At 33.3% G+C, this 18,875-nt stretch overlaps 2 protein-coding genes across 2 annotated transcripts in view; both read left to right on the top strand.

The window, feature by feature from the left end:
* The window catches only part of LOC127714332 (torsin-1A-like), a 237,850-nt gene that overhangs the window by 27,473 nt on the left and 191,502 nt on the right, over positions 1–18,875 (top strand). The gene's annotated exons all lie outside the window — the stretch shown is intronic.
* LOC127714333 (torsin-1A-like) lies at positions 997–17,837 on the top strand. The gene is made up of 5 exons (XM_052220396.1): positions 997–1,311; positions 2,290–2,561; positions 11,688–11,863; positions 15,229–15,356; positions 17,340–17,837. The coding sequence occupies exons 1-5, from the start codon at positions 1,176–1,178 to the stop codon at positions 17,606–17,608; spliced, it is 981 nt and encodes a 326-aa protein (XP_052076356.1). The 5' UTR covers positions 997–1,175; the 3' UTR covers positions 17,609–17,837.

Below are 18,875 nucleotides of genomic sequence, written 5' to 3'. Positions count from 1 at the left end.
CGTCTTCAGCGACGTTTTTTTTTAAATAAAAATCAATAAGCTATATCTAGAGGATTAGCAAAAAACGGTCTATGATTCAACATAGAAGTGCTCCCAGAGATAAAAACCTTAGTTTCAAGCCTTTTCATATTTGTCAAAAACTTTATGCAGGAACTACAGGATTAAACTTTGCTGAAGGAATCTGGTTTTGGTAAATTATTCTGTTTCCATAAATGTACGCTTAAAACTTTAATCTATAAGAATTGTAATCTAAAATTAATTTGTTTGAAATATAGTGACCACCTGACGCACATTTAGCTCATTAAACTACCGAAAAATGGGTATCAGTTTAATTGAGGTCTGGATCTGGCATGTCACTAACTGCTAGTAGTCCTTTGTTCATTTAATATGTATCATTGTCGTTTTGCTTAGTTTTTTTTGTTACCTATTCTGACATCGGACTCGGACTTCTTTTGAACTGAGTTTTACTGTGCGTATTGCTATGTGTTTCTTTATTCTACATTGGCTACAGGTATAGGGGGAGGGTTGAGATCTCACAAAACATGTTTAACCCATATCCAGAAATCAACGCCACTTTGCTTATTTGAATATTATACTGAAGAAATCGGATACGGGTCACGGAAATTATATTGAAATGATAGGGAATTTTGAAAAAAATGTCTGTTTTAACTTTAATTTAAGTGATAGACAGGTTGCGGGGACAGAAAATAAATATACACAACAATATACACCATTTAAACGAAACATAATGACTGTCGTTGCAAAAATCAAGGTTCCTGAGCTATTTTAAAAATCGAAGCGAGAGGCTTTTAACATTGCAGTATAAAATACGTTATGTTTACTGCATTTTCTATTTTGGGGAAAACGGAAAACACGTTTATAGATTTGCTGCTATATTTAAAAGAATAGTTACGTCACCTTTAAAAATATTTCCACCAGGTAAATTTAACCAGACGCTTTATTTTTATATGCGTCTGGGTACTCGATGCTCTTGTTGAAACGGGAGTATTGACGTCAAGGACAAAAAATGTAAACACTGTCTTTATCATAATGATCAAAACGAAACTGTAAAAAATGTTGAAATTAGTGACAACAACCAGTATATCATTGTTTTTGTGCATCATCGCTGTAATGAAAGGACGTTACATATAATGTAGCTCCGACAAAGCCGAAGCATGTGTCTAAAATGGTTTTGTTTTATTGCAATCGCCACATCTACTGTAAATGTTGACGCAATATGGATATTGCCACGTATATGCTGGTTTCAGGGAGATTGTTGTCCCGAAACGTGGATTCCCGAAAATTCAAATGGTAAATCAATGCAAATGGTGTATATTTACAGATATATCCCGTAATTTACAATCAATACATCAAAACTGCCACAAAATATTTTAAAAATGTCAAGTATGTGAAACAATACAAAAATAGATTACCCAAAACATAGGTTGTTTTCCAATTCGGTAATCAATACAAACGGAATCACTTTATAGATTCTTGACATTTTCTGAGATGTCAAAATAAGGTTGTATGAACGCATTTTACTCCATTGATATTTGTAGAACATTGATTTTGTTCAGATGGATACATTAACTGTTTTAAACCCTTATGTATAATTTTTGTATACAAAATAAATCTTTTATGGTATTGACGGCGGAATATATAAGAGTATGGTGCATTATAGCTGCCTAATCCAAAGGATGGGACTATCACCATCACTCATTCTCCGTCCTTTGACATCACTGTGTCAGTAAGGCAACTTTGGACCAAACAAGAACGGTCATGTTGTTAATCTACTCTTAAAGTTTGTCCAATAAGCCCGTTTTCAAGGCATGGTTGTTCCATTGCTACAAATAGAGCAAAGGTTAAGAAATGAAAAATAAATGAAACAATTCTGGAGCTCCTGTGAGGACCCAGTGCTATCAAATTAACACATTTACATGAAACATGGACTAAACCGTTTTAACCAATAATCACACTTTTAAGAAATAAATTTGAAATCTAAAATAACTTTTGAATGACCAATGGCTTCACACTTTTAATCAATTAAAAAATAAATTCATGATCCTCTTTAGCAGTTATGGTCAATGATCTCGCTACCTTAAAAAAAAAAGGACAACAAAAATACCGAGCTGACACTCCAAGGTAAATTCAAAACTTGATTAACACTGTTTTGTTTGGAGAATTGCGTGAATCAATAACAACGAAATTTATGTTAACTCCGACATTTATTATTACATTAACAGTTGTCAATGTCCTAGTTCGTTTCTAAACATGTCTGTCATTTTACAGTTTCAGGACTATTCAACCGTTTACAAGATAAGGTATACGGTCAACATATTGTTTTAAAAGCTGTCAAACGTTACATAAAGGTCCATATGACCGACAAAGATCCTTCTAAGGCAGTATTGTTAGCAATGCATGGAGGAACAGGCACCGGAAAGAGTTACATAAGTTCTATCATTGCCGAGAGTATATACCAAAAAGGAATGAAAAGTAAATTTGTTCACTTCCTTTCAGCAACCATCCATTTTCCTCACAAGAATGACATAAAGCAATATCAGGTAAATTTGTTACATGTAAATTTGATTTGCACTTTGATAATTCATCATAAATTTTCCTATGCATTTTAATAACAGCAAACGGTATGAATTTTTAGCTCACCTGGCCCGAAGGGCCAAGTGAGCTTTTCTCATCACTTGGCGTCCGTCGGGCGTCGTCCGGCGTCGGCGTAAACTTTTTACATTTTGAACTTCTTCTAGAGAACCACTGAATGGAATGAAACCAAACATGGCATGCATGTTCCTTATGAGGTGCTGACCAAGTATTGTTACTTTGTAGCGGATCCATCATCCAAGATGGCCGCCAGCGGGGGACTTAGTTTAACATAGGACCCTATGGGAAATACATACAAATGTCTTCTTTTAGAGAACCACTGAATGGAATGAAACCAAACATGGTATGAATGTTCCTTATGAGGTGCTGACCGAGTGTTGTTACTTTGAAGCCGATCCATAATCCAAGATGGCCGCCAGCTGGGGACTTAGTTTAACATGGGACCCTAAGGGAAATACATACAAATGTCTTCTTTTAGAGAACCACTGAATGGAATGAAACCAAACATGGCATGAATGTTCCTTATGAGGTGCTGACCAAGTGTTGTTACTATGAAGCCGATCCATAATCCAAGATGGCCGCCAGCAGGGGACTTAGTTTAACATTGGACCCTATGGGAAATACAAACAAATGTCTTCTTTTAGAGAACCACTGAATGGAATGAAACCAAACATGGCATGAATGTTTCTTATGAGGTGCTGACCGAGTGTTGTTACTTTAAAGCCGATCCATAATCCAAGATGGCTGCCAGCAGGGGACTTAGTTTAACATGGGACCCCAATGAGAAATACATACAAATGTCTTCTTTTAGAGAACCATTGAATGGAATGAAACCAAACATGGCATGAATGTTCCTTATGAGGTGCTGACCGAGTGTTGTTACTTTGAAGCCGATCCATCATCCAAGATGCACGCCAGCGGGGGACTTAGTTTAACATAGGAGCCTATGGGAAATACATACAAATGTCTTCTTTTAGAGAACCACTGAATGCAATGAAACCAAACATGGCATGAATGTTCCTTATGAGGTGCTGACCAAGTGTTGTTACTATGAAGCCAATCCATAATCTAAGATGGCCACCAGCGGAGGACTTAGTTTAACATAGGACCCTATGAGAAATACGTACAAATGTTTTCTTTTAGAGAACCATTGAATGGAATGAAAACAAACATGGCATGCATGTTCCTTTTGAGGTGCTGACCAGGTGTTGTTAGTTTGAAGCTGATCCTTCATCCAGGATGGCTGCCAGATGGGGACAATGTTTAACAAAGGACCCTATGGACAATACATACAAATATCTTCTTTTAGAGAACCACATACTGAATGGATTGAAACCAAACATGGCATGAATGTTCCTTATGAGGTGCTGACTAAGTTTTGTTACTTTGAAGCTGATCCTTCATCCATGATGGCCTCCAATGGGGGGACTTCCTTTAACATAAGACCATATGGGAAATACATACAAATGCTTCTTCTAGAGGTGCACTGAATGGAATGAAACCAAAACATGGCATAAATGTTTCTTATGAGGTGCTGATTAAGTGTTGCTACTTTGTTGCCGATTTACTGTTCAAGATGGCCACCAGGATTTTTTTATTAAATTACAGGACCAATATTAAACCAAATTTGGCCTCACTCATTATTAGGGTATCTGTTATGATTTTAATCTATTTTTACATGATTTCCAAAACCAAAGTAGAATCAGGTGAGCGACACAGGCTCTTGAGAGCCTCTAGTTCTTTAAACTAAAACATAATTCTTCTGTTGTACATTTACATATTTTACTTGGTACTAAATATGTCTTTTTGTTGCTATTAATCTTACAGATTAGTGAAAGGTAACTGTAACTTATTTTTGTCGAGCATGCGACATTTATGTCCTGAAAGCGAGACATCGCGATCCTATATTCCGTCGGCGGCGTCAACATTTAGGTTCAGTCTGTGGTTAAAGTTTTATTAGATTTCAGTTACTTTGTCAAACCTTTATTGAATTTTATGAAATTTGGACAGAAGCTTGTTTATGACCAAAATACAGTATCCAGAGCAAAATTTTGAAAATATTTATTTTCATTTTTCCGTTTTTTACTGACAGATGGACTTTTTTTTTTTTTTTTGCAGTTAACATTTAGATTAAGTCTGAGGTTAAAGTTTTTTCAATCATCAATAACTTTGTCAAATCTTCATGGACTTTCATAAAATTTGGACAGAAACTTGTTTATGGCCAAAAGACAATACCCAGTACAATTTTGAAGATATTTATTTTCATTTTTCCGCATTTTACTAATAAATGGACTTAGTTTTTTTACAGTTAACAAATAAATACAGTTTTGAGTTAAAGTTTGTTACACATCTACTGGAAGTGTTTAACGACCTTGACTGGATATACATCCCTCGCACGGTCGGTGTTACACATCAATTTCTTTGTCAAACCTTTATAGAGTGAGTGACGCATATTCGCCACAAAATTCGTTCATTTCCACCTACATCCGACCTACATTCGAATGTTTGAAACTTTTTATGTAGGTCTCAGAAAGTTTACTATTTGAAAAAAATGTTCGATAAAGGAATTTTCTTCAAAACATTGGTTAAATGTTTTAAAAATGAACGAAACTCAAGAGGAAATCAAGTTGTTCTTGTACCATGGGGGACACATTTTCGCCGCAATGTATGATATGACCATCCTCATTATCCTTGTATATTTATAAAAACAATTGTTTGCAATTACATGAATTAGCTTGAGAGATCATTCCTATACGATTTTTCTAACAAATATTTACTTTATGACTGCGCATGCGTGACATATAAATCTTGCATAATTGCCAAAATCGTTCAAAAACACCTGCGTATTTCTATATATGTGCGAATAACATTGGAAATGGGGTAAAGAGAAATATCAACAGTTCGAACATAACAAACAGCTTTTAGCATCAATTTAGGCAAGTTTTGGGTAAAGGCACACGAAATTTACAGAAAAATAGCAAAACGGCGAAAATGTGTCCATGGCGAATATGCGCCACCCACTCTAGCATTTTATGAAACTTGGCAGAAGCTTTTTTTTATGATTAAGAGATAATGTCTGAAGCAAACTTTTGAAAATATTTTTTTTTTCATTTTCAGTGAGACAAAGCAAGATGTTAATGTCACTTACCGTAACACGCTTACGCCGTTTTATTTTTTAGTAACGTTAAGAACATATTTTGATTTTCTGGAGGACATGTGTTTACGTTTCTTTCTCTAAAGAAAGTAGTTGTATAATATTTGAATTATGTTGAGTTTTTTAACAGGCTTTTGGTTATGATCTACATGTAATCATTGAGACTTTTAAAGTGTATAAACGTTATGATTCTTGTAAAAAAATGTCATTGTTTGCTTTAATTTCGGAACATATAAAAGCAACAGATGCAGCAGGTATAATGGCATTTTTATTTGTTACAAGTTTGCATTTCAGGCAAACTCATCAGTAAACACGGAAACCAAAGAACTGACGGACGCTCGGGATTTCAACGATGAAACTGCTACTCCTATTTGTTCATCTTCCGGATCAGCTTCATTGTGTACCGGCCTTCCCATCGTATGCAAACAAATTATACAAACTGTTATTGATTTAAACACACTCCGCGGTTGTTTCGACACATACATGACATGTAAAACATGAAATTGGTCTTACAAGTGGAGTCATTGCTTTAATTTTCCGGAACTAAGGAAGTTTTTTGTAAGTCATATATTTGTATTAACACCAGTGCGTTATGTATACTAGTTTAATAGTATTCACGTGTCTCGACGTTCAAAACGTTACAAATGAGCCCGGGGACATTTGATCGGACACAACTTTTTATAGATATCTTTTTTATTCTGTAGAGCACTATCAACATACATGTACCATGCAATACTTACTTGAGCATTCGTACTTTTCAAATCTTGTGCAAATTTGAATCATAAACCTTGTTGAATGCAAGTTTTCTGGCACTTAGAATACACATGTAATGCATCAACGTACATTTTGTGTGAAGGGGACAATTCTTTGGACATCTATATATTTTTCTTACAAATTTTGTGACACGAGTTTCGTTTGAATTTTCATAGTGAGAAAAAGTGCAGTAAATGTACATTTTTGTGGTGTAAATACATTATACTTGCGTTAATTTTTTGAATAGCAATTTTATCTTTAAATCTGATACAACGTTAAATTTCACGACATTAACTGATACGGGACACACTTCATGGGGGGTCTCATTGGCCCCCGGGTGGGGGGAGGGGGGGTCTGATCCCGGATCCCGCTTATTGTTTTGTCAGATTCACGTATCCCGCTTACACTATGTACGTAAGCAATTCTCATTTTTTTGTAATTTCCCGTGTCCCGCTAGACTTCATTTCCCGTTTTCACGGCACAATAATCTGACTTTCACGTGTCACGCTTACAAAAAATCGGCAATCCCGGGTCACGCTTAGACCCCAATGAGACCCACTTCATAAGTCATCTGATTCCTATATTTTTCTACTACAACCGCTTTTGAATGGAAATCGAATACTGCGTTATGAAGGTGTTATGACGTCTATGAACGGGGAGCAAAATAAACAAATATTGAAGAAAAAAGAATCCGCTACTCCCGTTTTATGTCGAACAGCAACATGCAAAATGTAACGCGGGACAGGACACAAATTAAAAGTTTTCGAGCTTTGGACTATTATTTCTAATTAATTTATCATCGCACTGCATGAGGCTTGTAATATTTAAAGGAAAAGAATGAAATAAGCTTTCTTTTGATATATCGCATGCTAGCAGTACATTTTTATTATGGGCCAGCACTAAGCCGGTCCAATGGGTTTGAGATTAATTGCTACATGATTATCTGCGGATCTATATTATTTTCTGTATATGCATAATTGGAGATTTAAGGTAATTGAAATAAATACATTTTTATTATTTTTTATAAAAGAAGAAGATGCCAAAAAAAAACTTAAATATATTTATAACAATGAATGTTCATTGTTTTTTTATGCATAGAATGCGTGACTCATATTTGCATAAATTCCCAAACCGGGTTATTTTTAGATATGTAAACAAGGTACCATAATCTTACAACAACTCGTCGTGGAACATGGGAAATGCAGGGGCGGATCCAGCCATTTTTAAACGGGGTTCCCAACCCAGGATTAAAGGGTGGGGGGGGGGGGGTTCCAACTATATGTCCCCATTCAAATGCATTGATCGTCAAAAGGGGGGGGGGGTCCGACCCCCGGAACCCCCCCCCCCCCCCCCCCCCCCCCCCTTTCCCTCCGGGATCCGCCACCGAAATGATTTATAGTTTGAGTTTTTTTTCTCAAAATTGTTATATTTTATATTCTATTTTGATTATTATATATACAATTTTCATCACTAAGAAAAAAAATCATAATAAAGATATCTTTACTTTCAACGTAAACGATCTCGGGAGTTTTTATAGGTAACATGTTTCCATGTTTCGCTGGTTTTTCACAAACACACAGAAATGTCAAAGTTCAAGCCATTCGTTTTTCTCGGAGATTATCATCAGTCCAATCCAGCTTTCTTTCAAAAAAAAAGATAGAAGAAAAGCAATACATGAACCCAAGACCGCTGACTGGTCGATCACCAAAAAATTGTTGCTGAAAATTGTTTGCTTTTGAATTGAAATAATTGACTGTGAATAGAATAAGATAATGATGATGTTAAAACACCTTTATTGAAAATATGTAATTATGAGTAGATTTTTGCACAAGTCATTTGAAAGCAATGTTGGATAGTTGTTCAGCTACTATTTGAATATACATTTTAAGGCTCGATTATTTAATTTATTACTTGGGAGTGTACATCATTTTTTCATAACCCTTTTGCAAATCCCAGTTTCTACAAACCGCATGTCTAATGCAAATTGCACAAACCAATCGCATTATAAATTTAAGCACTCAGTTTGCTTTATAAACTGGATGCATTTATTTTATCTATCATATCTTCATATTTTTTCATTCACGACTGTTTAAAATTTATATATTTAGCTACCTTGGGTACGCATCCCTGCTCATTGGTGCTTATACGTTGCATATAATTTTCATAAATGTAATGACTGTTCAAACCTGTGAGACATAATGCACGTATATATGACTATTTTAATCATATTCTATTAAGAATAAATTCAGTCTCAGTTTAAACTTAATAGAATATTCTCTTAGTCTGGTAGTATCTTTTAATTAAATATAGATATTTTAGCAGAAAAATCCTTTTGTTTGATTATCTTTCTGCTTTCCGACCACTGTGTTTCCGACCTAAGATAAATATTTTTAACAGAAATATCGTTTTCTTAATTTTCATCATGCCTTCCCAGTTCCGACATTTTCCCATGCTATGTTTGAAATACAAAATATTAAATGATAAACGTTCAGAAATAATCAGTTTATTCTGGGACATTATATATCAATAAACTATTCCCAGGTTTATAGTCACAATGCATAACGTGACGCTATATTAGATACTACACACACAACGCGTACAGGGACCGTCTCAAAGCATGAAGTATATAATTGCGTTTTCATTATACTTGATATTTAATAAACATTCACATTATTAAAACATATGTTTTGTCGAAAGGCAAATAGGTTCTAAACATATAAATGATTTTTTTACTGCAACCTAGTCTTTATTGTTATACTTTCCAATCTACAAATGAACTTTGATTGTTGAAATATAAAATGTCACGTGGTAGCCTATCCACAGAGGGACCGTATCAAAGACATAGATAACTACCTGTATAAATGATCGAAAATTTTCGAGACGTTCCTCTCAAATATCCTCTTGGTGTTTGATAATACTTTGCAATTTTACTGCAACCCAACAGAAATGAAAACATTTTGTCAAGGATTTCTCAGCTGTTACGAAGAGAATAATTTGCTATACTGTCTGAAGCTTTCTGATTTTTAGTTGTAGTATGTAAGCAGTGTTTTAGTCTGTCGTACTATACACAATGAAAATATGAAGGGATATGGAGTTAATGTACATGAGACAATATTATTATCAATACATGGTAAAATCCAAAAAATTGAACGTTTTTATTGTTGTCATTCATCTTCAAGTCACCATGAGGCATTCAACAATAAGAAATATTCCTCATAACTGGTAATAAGTTCCAGTTGACCCCTCGCATCGGTTTGAGCAGAATTTATTGTTAAATATCATACAAAGCTACATCCATATTGTTATGTCTGTTTGTTGATACTTTAAAATTTCACCAAAACCGAATAGAAATGACAACATTTTGTCGAGGATTTCTCAACCTTTACTGAGAGGAATAATTTTACATTTGTTTGGCTTAAGATTTTTATATCTTTTGTCAAACGAAGTTGGGGAAGGGATATAGTGTTTCATCTGTCCGTCACACAGTTTAAGTCCATCTATCTGTGGAAGTATAAGTCATAGTTCATGATATTTTGTTCATAGATGCGTCTTGAATAACCAAGGGGTCCTGATAAAAATAAGGTCATCTTGACCTACATTTCATATATGAGTGACTGATTAAAGTTTGCGTTAGAGTCCATATCTGAGATACAACTCGTGGAGAAATAATATTTTGTCAGCAGATGCATCTTTTATAGTCAGGAGGGTCCTAAAAAATAAGTCATCTTGACATAAAATTCATTGATGAAAAAATTAGGTGAAAGGCTGCGTTAAGTCTATATCTGAGATGAGGAATACAAATATTTTGTCAGTAGATGCAACTTTGATAGTCACGAGATTCAAAATCAAGACTTGAAAATGAATTAAATGATATTCCATTCATCAACTGCACTTAAATGATATTCGATTTCATCAACTGCACAATTTAGTAATATTTTATAGCATTATCATAACTAATTGGATTGGAACAGTTCTGGCAATTGAGGATTCAAGTCAACTCAATATACAGATTGTTTATATACAATCTAATTAAAATTAAATCTCCGCACTTGCTCCTCGTTGTTTATTTGTCGCGCGTGGGACATATAAATAACGAGGAGCAAGTGCGGAGATTTAATTTTAATTAGATTGGTTTATATAAGCATTTTGCACTTTTTTACAGCAAAAACATCCTTACTTCCGGCCCAAACATTTGGTGCTTGCACCAATTTACTCTCTTGTATTGATACCGAAACATGTTTTAGAATAGGTAGAGCACGTTTTTTTTTCAAAATAACACCAGCATCTTGCGACGTCTCAGTATTTTTCTGATAGATTGACTTATTTAGTACAATTAGCATTTACAGACAGTCTGTGATTAATTTTTTTTTGACATTATAAAGTAAACCTTCATGAATTGTTATGAAACTTTGACAGAAACTAATCTTCAAGAGCAAGAAAAAGCATCTAAAAAAAAAGTAGTTTGATTTTTTTTCAATATTCTGTATTTTACTGATAAATATACTCACATTACAATTTTACATTGACATCAGCAATCGCAGACGAGACACATGGTTCCGCAGACCCCGCGAAACAAGATATATACTGTTTTTTTTAAATTAGAAAGTTGTGTTCAATCAATCGAGGTTCTATTGGTTGGCGATGGAGTCCTTACAGTTGAGAAAAATGTTGAAATTTTGTATTCTGTACAATCTTTTATCAGAAGAACACAAATATCCAGAACTAATATTATGAATTCTGTGTATATTTGTTTTGGGAGAGGACAACTCTAATGTTGTTATAATTTGTGTCCAATCCCTTTCGCTATCTTGCTTATAAAATATATATGTTCAAACTAAAACTAAAGCTACTCCTAATTACAGAATCGTTTTGAGGTCAGTTCAAACCCATTTTTCTATGATTTAGTAGGGATTCAAAATTAAACTTATAAAGCTTTATGATAAATGGATACATATGAAAAAAACACATAATGGAAGCTTTTGTCTGTTTCTTAAATAAAGTAAGGTGAAAAAACTGTCAAACGGATGCCATTTCGGTACCCTCACGTTACATCTATTAGTGTAAAATATGATTCAAGCTGTTTAGCCCTTTGTACATGTTTTTAATGATAATACATAATGTACTTGTAAGTAATTTCACACTCACACTTCATTCTTATTTTTTTAAGGATTACCTGAGAAAACTTATGGAGACAAGTGTGAAGAACTGTGAGAGATCTATGTTTATATTTGATGAGATAGATAAGATGCCACCAGATCTGATCGATACTATAATACCGTACTTGAATTATTATGATAATCATAGTGGTATAAACTATAGGAAAGCTATCTTCATTTTCTTAAGGTGATAGTTTGAATGATACAGAGCCAGATAAACTTTTTATGTTCGTAGTAATTGATTTATCGATAGCGTTTCAATATGAAAAATAAGGAGATGAGGTATGATTCCGAATGAGACAATTATGACCCAAAGAGGAAAGCACAATATTGTGAACAAATGTAGGTCATCGTAAGTGAGTGCGAACACCGCTTGTGGCAAGATGTGTTCGTCTCCAATCATAGTTGAATAAGATTGCCAGTTTCCTTGCCTAAGATTGTTGCTTCTCTACGGGCACACTTCTTTTCTCCACCATTAAAAACTTGTGACCAGAAACAGCCAAAAGTGCTTAAATCGAAAGTGGCTTTAAACACAAACAACCTCAATCAATCGATCATAAGCCCTACATCACCACTTAGGTGTACATGTTTTTTATATTTAACATTTAAAAATGAATACAACTCTTTATAAATTTCATGCGTCCGAAACGCTTTTCTGGAATTACCTTCATCAGAAATGCTCTAAGCCGAAATTTGAAAGCCAACGATCGATAAGAACCGAAACAGTTGAAGAGCTATATAACCAAAACGGACAAAAAAATATTATCCAAATCCATCTAAGGTCAACTTTGCCTACGAGAGTTGAAACCTTAGTTTCTTAATAATTTCTAAACGTTTAACGGACGATTTAAGAAAGGTTTGTTATAAATCATGTCATTTCCGAAGTACTGACTACTGCGCTGATGATACCCTCGGGGACCGAACGTGCACCAGCAGCGGTATCGACCCAGTGCTGTAAAAATGAAAACAACTTTTTGCCGGAGGCAGTGGAAACCTTAGTTTCGTAATAATTTCTAAATTTTCAAACGGTCAATTTAAGAAAGGATTTAGACTGTATGGTAATTTTATTTCGTGAAAAAAGGACGGATTTTATAAGTATGCCAAAAACTAATCGTTGATTAAAATACTGGTATGCTGCGCAAAATAGTTAAACAAGATAGGGACTTTTCACCAAAATGGGATATATTAAGAGTAATAACCAATTTGGGATATCAACATACAGTGCTAAAAAGTCTAAATTTTTTATCTTATATTAAATATTTTTAAAGTTTGTTTTAGATCAATACAAGCAAATGTTTGTGTATTTGTGTAAAGCAACTTTCAACAAAATAAGTAAAACATCTTCTGAGTGATCAATCTCATAAAAAGCATAAAACATCAGAAAAGTTACTCACCAATTACTGTTTGATAACTTTAATGTAATAATTTGCACTTTGTAGTATTTTTCATTAAATCCAAATAAATGTATATTTGCACAGTAAATTTATATCCCATTTGACTGGCTGGTCTCATCTTTTTAAGGGTCACATCCATTTGAAATAATGTTCATATCAATCTAAAAAAAATGCAATGTATTCTTTTTATCACGTCTGAATAATTTTTGTTCGAATCTTTTTTTAATAAGTCGAAAAAGCGAGACTAAGTCATGCTGTTTCCAGCGGACTCGGCGACGGCATCAACAACGTATTAGCTTGTAATTATGTCAGTTTAAGATAAACCACTAATGGTGAGTCAATGATATTTGGTTTGCAGTTGTATTAGCATTTACGACACATTTCCATGGAAAATATATGGCACAGCCTCTCAACATAGTTCATAGTTTTGAAATTTTGCATATATTAAATGTTAAAGTTTTTGTTAAGGTCAGTTTAAAGGGAACCATTTATGAAGAGTCTGCTGTTTGGTATGCAGTTGTATTATCATTACCAATTCTTGTTTCAATGGAGGTTATTTTGCCCTGAACCTTCAGTCAAGGCTCATAGACTTTGAATGTTTTGCATAGTTTAATTTTTAAGTATTGCCATTTTGATTTCAACATTTGCATCATACCATCCAAATTACATCAAATCGTGACACAAAGATGTGTCAAATTTTTATTTCAATGGATGGGGGGACATGTTTGAAATTTAATCACTTATTTTAAATGTTAATATTTTAAACCTTAATCTTCAACATTTTAATTTAAGTGACTTTTTATTATCAAAATCAGCTTCAGACACACTAAAAGACACACTAAATGACATTTAGTGGGATTAATTTTTATTTGATTATCTGCTTTTTCCCAAATAGAGACACCACTAGCAGTGATGACTTTTCCGAAGAGTTTTAAAAGTCTCTCATCATCAATTCATCTCTTTTTATATAATTTCGATAGAGTAAGGTATATATTTATAATAACAGATGTATCCCTGATGACATAAGCCAAATGAATTTATTTCTATCTGACAAGTTTTTAAATTTTTTAAATTCTTTTTCTAAAAAGTAAAATAACAAAAATACCGAACTCCAAGGAAAACTCAAAACGGAAAGTCCCTTAACAAATGGCAAAATCAAAAGCTCAAACACATCAAACGAATGGAAAACAACTGTCAAATTCTTGACTTGGTACAGGCATTTCCTTATGTATACAAAATGTGGATTAGACCTGGTTTTATAGCTAGCTAACTTGTATGACAGTCGCGAATTTGTCCATTACATTGAAAACAATGTATGAGCAAAACAAACAGACATAATAAGTAAAAATGTCAAAAATTGGGGTACAGCAGTCAACGTTGTGTTATTATCTTAATCACTATAAAACTCATTTAAATAGTTATCTTGGTCTACACAATAACCTTTGCATAAGATGTGGAGCTCACCCTCTTCATCTGTTTTACATATTTTACATATGCAGTTGGTAGCTTTTTGGATCAAGTACCTACCTTTTTCAATTTCAAGTGGGTGGTCATTGATTCTTAATTTTGTTAATAACTGCCTTTGTTTCCTATTACCAACGAGAAGATAGGGTTCAAAAACAAAGTCATTTTCAAATGTTTTATATGTTCTTAACTTGTTTCCAGAGTGCAAAGACTTTCCTTTATCACCGAATAAATTATTTTTCCATATGTTAACAAATAATTTATTAATAATATAATTAATTTTTTAACTTTTTTGGATTTTTAGATAGAAATGCCATGTTTCAATATTTAGATAATGCGTTCACACATCCAACCTAGGAGTTTTTTTTCTTTTGCTATTGTACTGGACATATTAAATGCTTCAAGTAGCAAAGAATTGGACCTGTCAACAGATTTAACTATATGACACCAATATTATACTATATTAATTAAAATACATTTGGATAAAAGGGAAACTAGAAAATAACGAAAGGTGCAATCAAAATGTCAAAGACAACATCATGGCAAAAAATTGAACAAACCAAATCCCAACGAAAATTAGCAAGTGTTGTATTATATAGATTTGATGTCAAAGAACAAAAGGGATGTTGTCTCTATATATATGTTTCTTTTTACATACAGTATTGTATTTAAATATTGCTTGTTTTTTCTAAAGTAATACAGCGGGAAGAGATATACAACAGCAAACATTAAATTTCTGGCATGAAGGGAAAGAAAGAGATTCAATAGAACTAAAGGATATGAAAAAGTTAATTACAACCTCAGCTTTTAATACAAAAGAAAGTAAGTCAAAATGTTTAATTTAGTAAAAAAAAATAAAGTAAAACTTGTTTAAACAGATATCGTTTAGATCTGCATTATGCTTGGTTTCGGAGATACTAGTTATTTAAATCAGCGTTCTCCCCACAAATTTGATTGGTAAACAGGAAATTTTGAAATACCATCTTGTTTCTAGAAATTATAGCATCACATCTAAGAAAATCATTTCAAATAGCATCACATTCATGCAACATATCATCTCTTTCAAGCAATATAACATCACATTACCTTGGTGCTAAAAGACTATGAGAGGAACACTGTTTCGATGTGGAGGTTGACACAATCATACCATGTGACATTTTTGAAGACAATTTCCTAGCCTTTTTGACAGACAATTATGCTAATGAAATGATTTAAAATATTTCAACTTTAAATATTCGTAAACTTTTCTATTTTGACCCCCACATCCTCTGTAAACTTATGGTCAGCCATAATTACACATATGATTATATTTAATGCAGACCTGTTGTTGAGCTTGCCTAACCTTCTGATATAAGCATGTGACTGGTATATGTAAAATGAGAATGGTTCATGGAAACAGACTATCTTTGTAATGTCATATTTGTTTTGATGAGACATGTGTGTTTTACACAAGTTAGATAACTAAGTTGCATTCAATGCATATCCTCATGAATGAGATCAGTTTAGATTGATTGCTTGATCGATTGTTGTGTTTAACGACACGTTTAGCACTCTAGGCTGTTTTTCTTTGTTGTGAAAGCCGAAGTGCCCGGCGATATTTATCGATCTTCTGTCTCAATTAAGACAAGTGTCTGTTTTGGGCAGTATACCTTCCTACTTTTATAAAAAAAAAAACCTTTAAATTCATGCGTTTCTCAGACTGGAAATGACGTCTTTACACTTAATCCGTTGGATGTGTACTGATGAATACTTGAGTCTGAGAGAACATCATTTATTTATAAGTTGTAATTTGCTTTGAACTAGCTTTTAGTAACTGCGAGTACTCTTATTTCGTTGCTTTCTTTCTATTGTTGTTAGTTGTTTTTGTGCCTCGTACCCATCTTTTGAGTTGAGCCAATTGCTACTGATTTTTACAGTTTGTTTTTATGTTGTGCTGTTACACCACTGTCCCAGGTTATGGGGAGGATTGAGCGTTCACGAACATGTTTAACACCGCTACATTCTGTATGTGCATGTCCCAATTCAGGAGCCTGTAGTTCGGTGGTTGATGTTTAACATATTTATTTTTTGTAAATCGTTTTGTTATAAATTAGGCCGTTAGTTTTCTCGTTTGAATTGTCTTATATTTTTCATGTTGGGGCATTTTATAGCTGACTAAACGGTATGGGCTTTTTCTCATTGTTGAAGGCCGTATGGTTGCCTATAATTGCTTACATCCATTTCATTTGAACTCTGGTGGATAGTTGTCTCATTTGCAATCATACCACAGCTCCATATTTTTATATAGAAATATTGTTTTTCAAAGGGGTGATACACCTCCTGAGTTTAATAATTTCATACAATGGAAAAGAAAGGATGTGGCGCTTCTATTCATGCCAGAAATAACTACAGCCATATAAAGAACCAAAAGCAGAGAAGCTTTTATACTGTCCTTCATTCAAGACTCATAAGTCGAAGTAAACTCCATGGCCAAAAACGTCAGACGACGAAAAGATAATCAAGTCCACAAAACACTAACATAGAAAACTAAAGACTGAGCAACATCATCTCCGCCAAAGACGTATGGGGATCTCAGGAGCTCCAGTTAAGTTTAAAAAGATAAATACATTCAATATTTTCAATTATTTAAAAGCAAACACATATTATTGTTTCAGTTAGTATGAGTAAATGATGTTCAGTTTTAAGAAGTAACGCTATTAATCGAACTATTTCCAAGGAATTTATATATAGTAAAGTTTTAAAAGTAAAGCTTTTATTTAAAAATATTCCCAAAGAAGTTATAAATTGTAAAATGTTTACTTTCAGGTAGTTTGTATCACAGTGATGTATTAATACACCATGTGATTACCGCCTATATTCCATTCCTACCATTAGAAAGGAAGCATATCCGTCAGTGTATTAAAGACTATTTATTGCTCAAGAAATATTACAAAAATTGTGAGGATATTAAGGATGAAAAAGTGCGAGAGATTGAAGAACAATTACAGTATTCTCCTGAAGAAGAACAACTTTTTTCGACAACAGGATGTAAAAGGGTGCCAGAAAAGACTATTTATGTTATGGAAGAGGACTGATAAAAATAATAAACTGATGGTACATAATAACAACTGTTGATATGTTAGTTTAATGCTTTATTTGATTATGTATAAGTGCTGATATCATGTGTGTTTTGAGCTATAATAGGGAGCAAAGTGTCAGTTGCCATTGTAACATTTTGTAGAATATTTTTGAACTAGCAACAAACATGACAAATACTTCGACTGGTATTGTTTCTGGCAGAGGCATTTTCTTTGATTACCTTAAGGATAATAGACCAAAAACATTCATAAGTCTTAAATAAAAAAACAAATACTCATGGGTAAAGGTCGTACGATTGCCTATAATTACTTACATCCACTTCATTTGAACTTTGGTGGATAGTTGTCTCATTGGCAATCATACCACATCTCCATACTTTATTATTTATAAATTTTCTGCATCTGAGGCGCTTTTCTGAACATTTGAAAGCCATGGATGTATAAAAATTTAGAAACCTAAGTAGCTATATGACCAAAGGGGACTTAGAAAAAATAGCCAAATTCATCTTGGGTCAATTTTGCCTCAGGAAGTTGGAACCTTAGTTCCTTAATAGTGTCTTAATATTGCCTAAATACGTGTTTTGTAGATATATTACTGCTGATGCTAAATTTTCTATTTAAACCTGCCCACCATACTTCTGTTTGATAATTGACAGTTTGAGAAATTTATATCTAATTAACAGGCAACTTTTTCAAAATCTTTTTCATTCAATTATGGAAGATATTGTTTTGAAAAAAATAGAACTTTTTCTCTGAAAACATAAAGATTTTGGAATATTTTATGCAAAATCATGGTGATGACAAGAGTTTGGTCCTTTCAATTTTTTTTCCTCTCTGTCAGTCCCCGAATCTTTAAAATAAAATGTAAATAAATTGAAGCGGTTAAATATATAATCATTAATGTACAGCTTGGTGATCAAACATAGTTAGCATCTTTTTCATATTATGAGATTATAGTAGAATTAAGGGAAAATCTAGCAGTGTTCATAATCACAGAGTTTTGGCTTCCAAATTTTCATGTTATGAAAGTTTTTAGTTATTTGGTTTTTTTATTATGATCATTCTGTGTTTGGCAAGTTTTTATTCAATTCCTTTTTGTTCCATTATTCAACAGATTGCTCTAAAATATTCCCCTCATTGTAGTATACACTACATGGGTTTGTTTAGGACATGTTTTTTTTAAGATTTAGATCAAATGGCACTACATTTCTCAAATGACACTATATATTTCTCAAATCAGATTTCTTTAACCAATTTTCTTAAA

Source organism: Mytilus californianus, unplaced genomic scaffold (genome assembly GCF_021869535.1).
Source record: "Mytilus californianus isolate M0D057914Y unplaced genomic scaffold, xbMytCali1.0.p SCAF_9, whole genome shotgun sequence".
Taxonomy (NCBI): Eukaryota; Metazoa; Mollusca; class Bivalvia; order Mytilida; family Mytilidae; genus Mytilus; species Mytilus californianus.
Note: the sequence above shows the minus strand (reverse complement) of the source record. Positions and strands in the feature narration are given on the sequence as shown.